The 12,992-nt window shown below is 43.0% G+C and overlaps 1 protein-coding gene across 1 annotated transcript in view; it reads right to left on the bottom strand.

The window, feature by feature from the left end:
- The window catches only part of wdfy4 (WDFY family member 4), a 306,893-nt gene that overhangs the window by 283,546 nt on the left and 10,355 nt on the right, over positions 1–12,992 (bottom strand). The window contains exons 3-4 of the mRNA XM_059946114.1: positions 5,291–5,400; positions 219–371 (exon numbers count right to left, since the gene is read on the bottom strand). Of these exons, the coding sequence (XP_059802097.1) occupies positions 219–371; positions 5,291–5,400 (263 nt within the window). The remainder of the gene's footprint in view (positions 1–218; positions 372–5,290; positions 5,401–12,992) is intronic.

Raw genomic sequence — 12,992 nt, 5'->3', positions numbered from 1 at the left:
TGATCTCCCAGCCCGACCCATTGTGGCCATTAAATATTTCTTGTTTACCTGGACAGCATTTCTCGGCAGCTTTTACAAAGTTCTGTGTTCCACCTCTCTCTCTATCACAATGTATATTCCTATGGAATAATCTGCCTGAACCACATGCAAACAACATTGTATTTCAGTATGCATGACAGTAATAAAGCACAATCGCAAAACTGAAGTCGCCAACTTACATGGGTTATAGTTTCTTCAAATAAAGTACTCTTGTCTTGTGTCTGTGTTTCCCTTACTGCAGTCTTGTTTTCCGATGGAAAAGTCAGGAAGAGATCCAGGCATTTTAGAAGAATTAAAGGCAGCCCTGTATTCACCATACCCCATAGTATCTCCTGAAAGAGGTATAACATAAGGTAGGTTTGTTTTATATGGGCAAAGGATAAAGAAAATCACATTTATGTTATACTTAATCATTACACATAAACTGGGCTCAAGGTGTAGAGCTCCTGAGGGCTATTGTGTTTTTTTTTGGAAAGCAGATCATAAGTTTGACAAATATAGATAAATATCACTTTGAGCTGCTCCCTGTCTTCATCAAGAAGCACTAATTCAGTGGTCAGAATCTCTTCTCCATTACTCATTCTTCATGTGCTGTGTTATATGATGTGGGCATGATTGTTACTGGAAATTTTCTTTTACAGAAGTGGTTTGCCGTTGCCTTCTTCTGGGCAGTGTCTTTACAAGTCAGGTGACCCCAGCCATTATCAATACTCTTCAGAGATTGTCTGCCTGGTGTCAGTGGTTGCATGACCAGGACTTGTGATGTGCACCAGCTGCTCATACGATCATCCACCACCTGCCCCCACGGCTTAATGTGACCCTGATCAGCGGGGACTAAGCAGGTGACCTGCAGGCTAGCAGAGGGAAGGAGTGTCTTACAGAGATGTATCTCCATGCTGCCATCCAACTTCCTACATAGGAAGGGAAATACAGATCTGTTTTTCAATTAAAATCTGAGCAAAACTAATGGATACTGATTTTAAAGTAGCATTGACAATCTCAGTAGTGACTACCAAAATAACACTAAAATATTAAATAATTAAAAACCCAGACATGGAAACTCTGAAGTAAAAACTGAAGATGCTGGAAACACTTCACAGTCTATAGAACTAAGTGTTGAGAATGATCCTGGGGTTAATGTATGGGGAGTGTTTGATGGCTTTGGGCCTGTACTCTCTGGAGTTCAGAAGAATGGGGGGGGGGGGGATCTCATTGAAACCTACTGAAGGCCTAGATAAAGTGGATGTGGAGAGGATATGTCCTGCTGTGAGAAAGTCTAGGACCAGAGGGCACAGCCTTAAAAAAGAGGGACATCCCTTTAGAACAGGGATGAGGAGGAATTTCATTAACCAAAGTATGGTGAATCTGTGGAATTCATTGCCACAGACAGCTATGGAGGCCAAGTCATTGGGTATATTTAAAGCAGAGGCTAATAGATTCTTGAATAGTAAAGGTTATGGGGAGAAGGTGGGAGAATGGGGTTGAGAGGGATAATAATTGAGCCATGATGAAATGTTAGAGTAGACCGGCCTAAATCTGCTCCTAAGTATGTCTTGTGGTGCTGAACAGAGTGAATATTTCAGATGGTAGACTCTTCATCAGAATATAGTATTATATTGCATTAATTTTCTGTTCCCAGGGAGAAACATAGGTTAAAATAAAAACTAAAAACATTGGGAATATTTAGTGGGGTCAGCAACATTGATGGAGAGGGAAATTATATTTCAGATTAAAGAGATAAGCAAGTTTAAAGAAGAGACAGAACAGTCTGCAAATGCTGGAAATGTGGAATAACATACAAGGACACTGTTGGAACTCAGCAGGTCAGGCAGCATCTGTGGAGGGAAGTGGACAGGCAAAACGCTTTATTGCAACTAGAAAGAAAAGGGAGATGTTCAATAATGGGAAGAAGGGATGATGGTGGGTAATGGGTGGATCCAGGTGAGGTGGATAATGATGTAAGAAGCTGGGAGGTGATTGGTGGATGAGACAAAGGGCTGAAGAAGGTAGAATCTAATGGAAGAGCAAAGTGGAGCATGGAATAAAGGGCAGGAGGGAAGGGGACCTCTCCCTCACCTGCCCATCACCTCCCTCACCTCGACCCTCCTATCACCCACCTGCTCTTGCTCCACACCTTTTTATACCGGCTATCTCCCCTCTTTCTTCCCCATCTCAAACCGAAACAATCAACTGTCCATTTTCCTCCACAGATGCTGACTGACTCACAGAGTTCCTCCAGCAGGTTCAAAGAGGAAGGAGGGAAGGAAGAAGAAGACAAGAGAGCAAGGTTCCGTGACTGAACAGAGGGGCGCTGATAAAGAAAATAGTGGTGGAAATAGGAATGTCATGGTAGTCGTGTTCAAATTACAGAAGTTACTAACTGTTAAACATCTGAGAAACACACAGAGTACTTAGCAAAGTTCAGGTTAAAGTTTGTCATTCAACTGTACATATGTATACAGTTAAACGAAACAATGTTCCTCAGGGACTAAAGTGCAAAGCACAGCACATATATCACATACAACATATAAACTAATATAAACACAATAGTATTAGCAGATAAAAATATTCTGTATATACAAGTTGACATAAAGTGCACATACAACATATAGTTCAATATACAACACTATCACGCTACTGGCACTGTCATAAGTAATGTGTACTGGGTGGTGTCAGAATCTCACAGCCCGGGGCAAGAAGCTGTTACCCAGCCTAACAGTCCTTGTTCTTGTGCTGTGTTACATTCTGCATCACAGTAGGAGGTCAGAGATATTGTAGGATGTATGGGAGGAGTCCAAGACTGAAACAATGTATTAAATTTAACATGACGCAGTGATGTAGTACTGTCTAAAGCACAACCCTGCAGGGGAAGACTGGAAATTTCAGCATCCCCAGACAGACCTCTCAATGAGCTGCTTTATTGGAAAGCACGCTGTTGTTAAACAGACACCCGAAGGACTTGATCACTTTTGCCAAACAACAATGAATTACCAGCGCCTCCTGCTGATTGACAGAGGATTAAGTCCAGCAGCATGTTTTGCATCCAAGCAGATGGTGCACTTCCAGCATGCTGGAAAAGCCATAAGGGTCAAGCTCAAAGCCAGAAATGCCAGTCGCTTTGACAGTCCAGATCACACAGTTGTGCTTAGTACAAAACTCATGCCACGCACTACAAAAATAGAATTGGTGTTCGTGTTGCATGTTTAGTCCAACATCTCCTTCTGAAATTACAGTATGTTTATGAGATGATTTTCTTACTTCATCAACTAATTTGGTATGAGATCTTCCCAGTCTCTGTGAGTTGGAAGTCCTACTGTAGTGTGCTTTAGTATTCCAGAACAAAAACTCGATCTACACATTGAAGCAGCACCCTACACCTCCTCTCTCACTGCCATTCAGGACCCCAAACAGTCCCTATAGGTGAGGCAACACCTCACCTGCAAGTCTATCAGTATCTGAGGCTCCTGGTGTGGCCTCCTCTACAACAGTGAGGCCCTACATAGATTAGGAGAATTGCTTCGTAGACTACTTTCACTCCAACCACAACAAATGGTGGGCTTTCCCAGGAATTTCAGTTCCCATTCCCATTCCGATATGTCTGTCCATGGCCTCCTCTACTGACACAATGAGGCCACTCTCAGGTTGGAGGAGCAACACCTCATATTTCATCTAGGTAGCCTCCAACGTCAATTTTTCTCACTTCAAATGATTTCTCCCACTCCCCCTTTTCTCCTTTTCCATTCCCCATTCTGTCTCCCTTCTTACCCCTTTTCTTCTCCTCACCTGCCATGTGCCTCCCCCTGGTGCCTCTCCCACTTCCCTGTCTCCCATGATCCACTCACCTCTCCAATCAGATTCCTTCTTCTTCAGCCCTTACACCTATCATCTCCCAACTTCACACTACATCCGCCTCCCCCACTCACCCACCTTCCCCTTCACTTGGTCTCACCTCTCACCTCCCACCTTGTGCTCCTTCCCATTCCTCACCATATTCTGGCTTCTTCCCCCTTCCTCTCCAGTCCCAACAAAGGGACTCAGCCTGAAACATTGACTGTTTATTCCATTCCATTCCATTGACACTGCCTAATCTGCTGAGTTCTTCCAGCATTTTGTGTGTGTTGCTCTGGATTTCTAGCATCTGCAAATCTCTAGCACTTAATTTATGCTCTTCTTGTGAAGATTTGCATTCCTGATACTATGCACCTAAATAGGTTTTCCACTGCACCCGTGAAAATACAATGAGTACCTCTTTATTAGGTACACCTGCTCATTAATGCAAGTATCTCATCAGCCAGTCATAAGGCAATAACTCAACTCATAAATGCAAGCAGACATGATCAAGAGGTTCAGTTGTTCAGAGGAAACATCAGAATAGGGCAGGAATGTAATCTAAGCAACTTTGACCATTGTTGATGTCAGATGGACTGGTTTGAGTATTTCAGAAACTGCTGACCTTCAGAGATTTTCATGCACAACAATCTCTAGAGTTTACAGAGAAACATAAAACATCCTGTGAGCATCAATTCTGAGGAAGAAAACACTTTGTTAATGAGAGAGGTCAGAAGAGAATGGCCAGACTATTTAAAACTAACAGAAAGGTGACAGTAACTCAAGTAGCCAGGTGTTACAACAGTGGTGTGTAGAAGAGCAGCCATGAACACACAAAACATCAAACCTTGATGGGCTACAGCAGCAGAAGATCATGAACATACACTCAATGACCACTTTATTAGGTACAGGAGGTATCTAACAAAGTGGCCTGTGAGTGAATGTATTTGCACATATGACAATAAACTCAAAGACACAAGAGATTCTGCAGATGCTGGAAATCCACAGCAACACAAACAAAATGCAGGAAGAACTCAGCAGATCAGAAAGAGCCAACATTTTGGGCTGAGACCCTTCACCTGATGAAGAGTCTCGGCCTGAAACATCGGCTCTTTATTGCTCCGTATAGTGGGTGCCTGACAACAAACACAACTTTCAAACTACTAAAAAGACAATATTATCATTTAAGGTTTGACTTTCTTCATACCATAAATAAAGCTCTATTGTTCCCCAGTGATCTATATTATCAAACAAAATCAAGTAAGCTGGATATATCTGAGAGAAAAAATTTGTCATGTCTTGTAATGGAAGCATCCGTTGGCATACCAATCCAAAAAAAGACCATCGGAAATTTCTTTCTAAAATGACTTCTTTGTGTCATGTACTGAATGAATCTACATTATCAGTTCACTTTTCCACTTACTGAGTCAATGGCTGAAAGGAGATGAATCGTTTGCAGCAATTGCCACCCTTCATTGCTTCCATCTTCTTGTCCCTTTCGGAGAAATGCCTCAATAGTGAGTCGTGCTTCCTCTGTCACAAGAACATTATAAATTCACATTATTTTAGCATTTTAATTACATTGCATAATATAGATTAAGTAAAGGTTTACAAGAAAGGTCCCAGGAATGTAGGCTAACACAAGTAGTGTTTGATGGCTTTGAGCCTGTACTCGCTGGAGTTTAGAAGAAAGTGGAGGGACCTCATTCTACACCTCATGTCTAGAAGATATCCCTTTAGAACAGAGATGTGGAGGAACTTCTTTAGCCAGAAGGTAATGAATCTGTGACCAAGTCAAACTTAAAGTGGAGGTTGCTAGGTTCTTGATTAGTAAGGGTGTCAAAGGTTATGGGGAGAATCAAGAGAATGGGATTGAGAGAGATTATAGATCAGCCATGATGGAATGATAGAGCAGACTTGATGGGCTGATGGCCTGATTCTACTCAATATGCTATGGTTTTATGACATAGACTCAGTGGGCTAAATGGCCTCCTATGTCAGATCTCCATAAAATCCCATCAACAATACTTCTTTTATAGTCTTAGGAGTTTGTATATTCTCCCCGTGATTCCATGAATTTCCTCCCACAGGCTGAAAACATACTGCTTGGTAGGTTAATTGGTCATTGTAAGCTGCTCTGTGCTTTAGACTAGAATTATATTGGAGCTTTCTGGGCGGTGCAGCTCGGAGGGCTTATTCCGTGGTGGAAGGAAAGAGGGATGGAGGGAAGGAAGAGAAGGAGGGAAGGAAGAGAAGGAAGGAAGGAGGGGAGGGAGGGAAGGGGGAAAGGAGGTAAGGAGGGAGGAAAGAGGGAAGGAGGGAAGGAAGAGAAGGAGGGAAGGAAGAGAAGGAGGGAAGGAAGAGAAGGAGGGAAGGAAGAGAAGGAGGGAAGGAAGAGAAGGAAGGAGGGGAGGGAGGGAAGGGGGAAAGGAGGTAAGGAGGGAGGAAAGAGGGAAGGAGGGAGGAAGGAAGGAAGGATAGATGAATAAATGAGTTATCACTTGAATTAATACCTTCTGCATTTGCGTGCTTTGTGAACAGCATTTCACCTTATAACACTGGAAGGGAACCCTTTATGAATATTCCTGCATTAACAAGGGATTCCAAACAAGCTCATCAGTGCTAATTAAATCACTCTTGATGACTTAAAATCCTTAAAACTCTAACCATAATTCAGGCTAACATACATGGTTTCAGTATTTTTTAAATAGTTTTTCAGGAACCCATATCTGACCTGACATGGATTAACCTCACTTGAACCTATATACAATGGTCATTTTTGTTCCGTCAGACATTGATTAAAAGACAAATAAATCAATTTGTGCTAATGTAAGACCTCGGGCAGACTTCTGAAAAGGCTGTCAATTGCCAAATAAACCTTGTAAGCCCATAGATTACTTATAAAGCCTCATTTTAAAGATGCAATCCTTATACATGACGACAGTTTTCGGGGCAGGTTTATTCTTGACCTGTATCAGGATTAACCTATAATAAATATTCTCTCTTTCTTCGGAGGAAGATTGAACAGAAGCCCAAAACCAAAGTGCACCACATTGTTCATGTTCTCTTCAGTCTCATGTCTGAGAAACCATTTTTCTTTCCAGAAAATTTCAGTAATTGACATTCTGTATGTAATGACATAATAGAAAAATTATCAATGGAAATGGATTCTGGTGTTGGAACTGAGCCTGATGTTGTTGTACATCTTAGCACAATCTAAAGAGGCTAATGCATGACCTGAACCACACTCAGCTTTAATTATCCATTCCAGTTTCTTTGGAAACAAGGTTTCAGTTTCAAGAGCCAGCTGTTTCAAGTATTTGTGTGTCAATATCTGTGAGGATCTAACCTGGACCCAACACATGTCAATGCAGCTATAAAGACACAACAACAGCTACGTTCCATTAGGAGCTTGAGAGTCAGTCACCTAAAACACTTGCAAATTTCTACAGGTGTATGGGGGAGAGCATCCTAACTGTCTGCATCACCATCTGGTATGGGGGTGAGGGCTACTGCACAGGATCGAAATAAGCTGCAGAGTTGTAAACAGCTCCACCATAGGCACTGGTCTCGGTACTATCCAGGACATCTTCAAGGAGCGGTACCTCAGAAAAGCAGCGTCCATCATTAAGGACCCCCAACAGCCAGGACATGCTCTCTACGCATTGCTACCATCAGGAAGGAGGTACAGGAGCCTGAAGGCATACACTCAACGATTCAGAAACAGCCTTTTACTCTCTGCCATCTGATTTCTCAATGGACATTGAACTTATGAATACTACCTCACAGCTTTTTAAATTTCTATTTTTGCACTACTTATTTAACTATTATATATATATATATTACTGTAATTCACTGTGTTTTTTCTATTATTAAACTCTGCTTTGTACCACTGCCGCAAAGTTAACAAATTTAATGACATATACATATGCCGGTGATATTAAACCTGATTCTGATTCTGAATTGCCACTGCTGTCAGAGAGAGCTATCATGACAGACAATCTATGTGCCAGTTGAGCACATATCATAAGATGTAATACTCCAGCAGAAATTGTACTAATCCTTATGATGATATAGACAACTATGTTCTCAGTATTTTTTTTTTATTTGTATAGTTTGTCTTCTTTGGTTGTTTGTCATCTAATCTTACAAAAAGTAGTGGTTTTGGCCTAGTACATCATGAGTAAAGCCCTCCCAACAATCGAGTACATCTACACAAAACTTTGTAATAGGAGAGTGGCATCTATCTTCAGAGATCCTCACCACCAAGGCTGTGCTCTATTCACACTGCTGCTATCAGGGAGAAGGTACAGGAGCCTCAGGGCTCACACCAACAGGCTCATAAACAGTTACAACCCCTCAACCATCAGCCTCTTAAATAAGAGGGGATAATTACGCTCAACTTCACTTGCCCTATCATTGAAATGTTCCAGCAGACAATGATCTGACTTTCAAGTATTCTTCACCTCATTATCTCGTGTCCTCATTATTTATTATTATTTATTTATATTTGCATTTGCACAGTTTGTTGTCTTCTGCGCTCTGATAGATCTTTCATTGACCCTGTTCTAGACACTATTCTATAGATTTGCTGAGTGTGCCAACAAGGAAATGAATATCAGGGTTGTATATGGTGACATATGTGCTGTACTCCAGTAATAAAAAAAATACTTATTTACACATAGATTTTTCACAAATGTTATTGTTCTAGTTAATTTTCCTGTAAATGCCTGCAAGAAAATAAAACTCAAGGTAGTAAGCGGTGACCTATATGTACTGATAATAAATTTACTCTGAACTGTGGAGTCCCTGGTAATGGTAAGACATAGAAACATAGAACAAGCTCAAGTCAAACTACTTTGATAATAAATTTACTTTGATTTGATTCAGTGAATCATTTAAGGGAAAGTTGTAACTGACAGACAGACAGACAGACAGACATACTTTATTGATCCCGAGGGAAATTGGGTTTCGTTACAGTCGCACCAACCAATAATAGTGTAGACAAACAGCAATATAAAACCATAAATAATTAAATAATAATAAGTAAATTATTCCAAGTGGAAATAAGTCCAGGACCAGCCTATTGGCTCAGGGGGTCTGACACTCTGAGGGAGGAGTTGTAAAGTTTGATGGCCACAGGTAGGAATGACTTCCTATGACGCTCAGTGTTGCATCTCGGTGGAATGAGTCTCTGGCTGAACGTACTCCTGTGCCTGTGTGTAACTGGCTGACTCGATTACCTCTCTGAGGCAGTGGAGGGACCGAGGGGAGGCCTGACAGAGGTTAGTACGATTATGAGACATAGATACAGGATTTCTCCCCAGGATTGAAATGTCTAATACCACAGGACATGCAAGGAGGATGACAGGGGGCAAATTTAAAGGAGGTATGCATGGCAAGCTCTATACACAGAGAGTGGTGGATGCCTGGAATGTACTGCCAGAGGTTGTGTGGACACAGATACAATGGAAGTGTTCAAGATTCTCTTAGACAGGCACATGAACATGGAAGAATATGGGAGGCAGAAGGGATTAATTTAGTTGGGCATTTGATTCCATATTTAATTAGTTTGGCACAACATTGTGGGATGAGGGCTCAAGGCCCACAATGTAATCCATTCTAAACTCAGGTACCTCCTGAACCTAATAAAGTGGCAACTGAGTATATGTTCATACTCTTCACTGCTATAGCCCACTCACATCAAAGTTCAACATGCTGTGCAATCAGAGATCCTTTTCTGCACACCACTGTGGCAATGGGTGGCTATTTGAGTTACAGCCTTCCATTAAGATGATGGCGTGTATGGTCGCAGCAGTCTCTCTGGGTCCAAAGGAGTAATTGTTCATCCTTTATGTCTTTTCTACAATTGCAAGACATTGCTGGATATTAAGATCAAGTACTGCAGGTCGATCCCACTAGTGAGCCGCTGGATTGTGATAACCATATAACTATATAACAATAACAGCACGGAAACTGGCCATCTCAGCTCTTCTAGTCAGTGCCGAACGCTTACTCTTACCTAGTCCCACAGACCTGCACTCAGCCCATAACTCTCCATTCCTTTCCTGTCCATATACCTATCCAACTTGACTTTAAACGACAATATCGAACCTGCCTCTACCACTTCTACTGGAAGCTCGTTCCACACAGCTACCACTCTCTGAGTAAAGAAATTCCCCCTCGTGTTACCCCTAAACTTTTGCCCCCTAACTCTCAACTCGTCCTCTTGTTTGAATCTCCCCTACTCTCAATGGAAAAAGCCTATCCATGTCAAATCTATCTATCCCCCTCATAATTTTAAATACCTCTATCAAGTCCCCCCTCAACCTTCCACACTCCAAAGAAAAAAGACCTAACTTGTTCAACTTTTCTCTGTAATTTAGGTGCTGAAACCCAGGTAACATTCTAGTAAATCTCCTCTGTACTCTCTCTATTTTGTTGACATCTTTCCTATAATTCGGTGACCAGAACACTATACTCCAAGAATATGTACACAACGCTGGAAGAACTCAGCAGGTCAGGCAGCATCCGTGAGAAAAGAGTAGCCAACATTTCGGGCCGAGACCCTTCATCAGGAATGGGGGGGAAGAGAGGGCCGAAGCCCAGTAATAGAGATAGGGGAGGGGGTAGGGCCTAGAGGCGCCAGGTGGAAAACCTATCAGAGGAAAGATAAAGGGGGCAGGGGATAATCATGAAAGAACTGTAGAGATAAAGAAGCAGAAAGTTGAAAGGGGAGAGAGGCAGAGAGGGACCTGGGATAGGGGAAGGGGGAGGGGGAGGGAATGACCGGAAATTGGAGAATTCAATGTTCATACCACCAGGCTGGAGGCTACCCAGATGGTAGATGAGGTCCTGCTCCTCCAACCTAAGTTTGGAACAGGTAGTCGCAGAGGGAACGATCCCTGCAAAAAGCTGAGTGGGGAAGGGAGGGAAAGATGTGCTCAGTGGTGGGGTCCTGTTGAAAGTGGCGGAAGTTGTGGAGGATAATGTGTTGGATCCGGAGGCTGGTGGGGTGGTAGGTGAGGACAAGGGGAACCCTGCCCCTGTTGTGGTGACAAGTGAATTTAAGGGCTGGGTGAAAGTTAGAAGCAAAGTTGATGAAATTGACAAGCTCAGCATGGGTGCAGGAAGCAGCACCGATGTAGTCGTCAATGTAGCGGAGGAAAAGTTGGGGAGTGGTACCAGTAAAGATTTGGAGAGTAGACTGTTCCACATAATCCACAAAGAGGCAGGCATGGGCACCAGCTATCTCCTCCACTTCCTGCACTTCAGCCCTTAACCCATCCTCCCATCTCTACAACAGGGACAGGGTTCCCCTTGTCTTCACCTACCACCCCACCAGCCTCCGGATCCAGCACATTATCCTCCGCAACTTCTGCCACCTTCAACAGGACCCCACCACCAAGCACATCTTTCTTTCCCTCCCTACTCTTCTCAGCTTTTCGCAGGGATCATTTCCTCCGCGACTACCTGGTCCACATGTCCCTCCCCACAGAACTCCCACCTGGCACTTATCCCTGTAAGCGCAAATGCTACACCTGTCCCCACACCTCCCCCCTTACCACCATTCCAGGCCCCAGACAGTCCTTCCAGGTGAGGCAAAACTTCACCTGTGAGTCTGCTGGAGTCGTCTATTGCATCCGGTGCTCCCAGTGTGGCCTCCTCTACATCGGCGAGACCCAACGCAGATTGGGAATCCGCTTCGTCGAGCACCTACACTCCATCCGTCACAATAGACAGGACCTCCCAGTTGCCACCCACTTCAACTCTGCCTCCCATTCCCATCTAGATATGTCCATACATGGCCTCCTCTACTGCCATGATGAGGCCAAACTCAGGTTGGAGGAGCAAGACCTCATCTACCGTCTGGGTAGCCTCCAGCCTGGTGGAATAAACATTGAATTCTCCAATTTCAGGTAATTCCCTCCCCCTCCCCCCATCCCAGGTCCCTCTCTGCCTCTCTCCCTTTTCAACTTTCTGCTTCTTTATCTCTACAATTCTTTCATGCTTATCCCCTCCCCCCTTTATCTTTCCTCTGATAGGCTTTCCACCTGGCACCTCTAGGCCCTACCCCCTCCCCATCTCTATTACTGGGCTTTGACCCTCTCTTCCCCCCCCATTCCTGTTGAAGGGTCTCGGCCCGAAACGTTGGCTACTCTTTTCTCATGGATGCTGCCTGACCTGTTGAGTTCTTCCAGCGTTGTGTGCGTATTCTTTGATCCACATCATCTGCAGTTGTATTTTTGTGTCACTATACTCCAAATTTGGCCTTAACAATGCCTTGTACAATCCCAACTCCTATACCAATGCTCTGATTTATAAAGGCCAGCATACCAAAAGCTTCCTTCACCACCCTATCCACGTGAGATTCCACCTTCAGGGAACTATGCACCATTATTCCTAGATCATTCTGTTCTACTGCATTCTTCAATGCCCTACCATTTACCATGTATGTCCTATTTTGATTATTCCTACCAAAGTGTAGCACCTTACACTTATCAGCATTAAACTCCATCTGTCATCGTTCAGCCCACTCTTCTAACTGGCCTAAATCTCTCTGCAAGCTTTGAAAATCTACTTCATTAACCACAACGCCACCTATCTTAGTATTGTCTGCATACTTACTAATTCAATTTACCACCCCATCATCCAGATCATTACTGTATATGACAAACAACATTGGACCCAGTACAGATCCCTGAGGCACACCATTAGTCACCAGCCTCCAACCTGATAAACAGTTATCCACCACTACTCTCTGGCATCTCCCATCCAGCCACTGTTGAATCTATTTTACTACTTCAATATTAACACCTAAAGATTGAACCTTCCTAACTAACCTTCCATGCGGAACCTTGTCAAAGGCCTTGCTGAAGTCCATATAGACAACATCCATTGCTTTACTCTCGTGAACTTTCCTAGTAACCTCTACAAAAAATTCAATAAGATTTGTCAAACATGACCTTCCACACACAAATCCATGTTGACTGTTCCTAATCAGACCCTGTCTATCCAGATAATTATATATACCATCTCTAAGAATACTTTCCATTAATTTACCCACCACTGACATCAAACTTACAGGCTGATAATTGCTAGGTTTACTCTTAGAACCTTTTTTA

The sequence above is a fragment of the Hypanus sabinus genome, chromosome 21 (assembly GCF_030144855.1).
Source record: "Hypanus sabinus isolate sHypSab1 chromosome 21, sHypSab1.hap1, whole genome shotgun sequence".
Lineage (NCBI taxonomy): Eukaryota > Metazoa > Chordata > Chondrichthyes > Myliobatiformes > Dasyatidae > Hypanus > Hypanus sabinus.
This window is presented reverse-complemented; position numbering and strand designations above follow the sequence as displayed.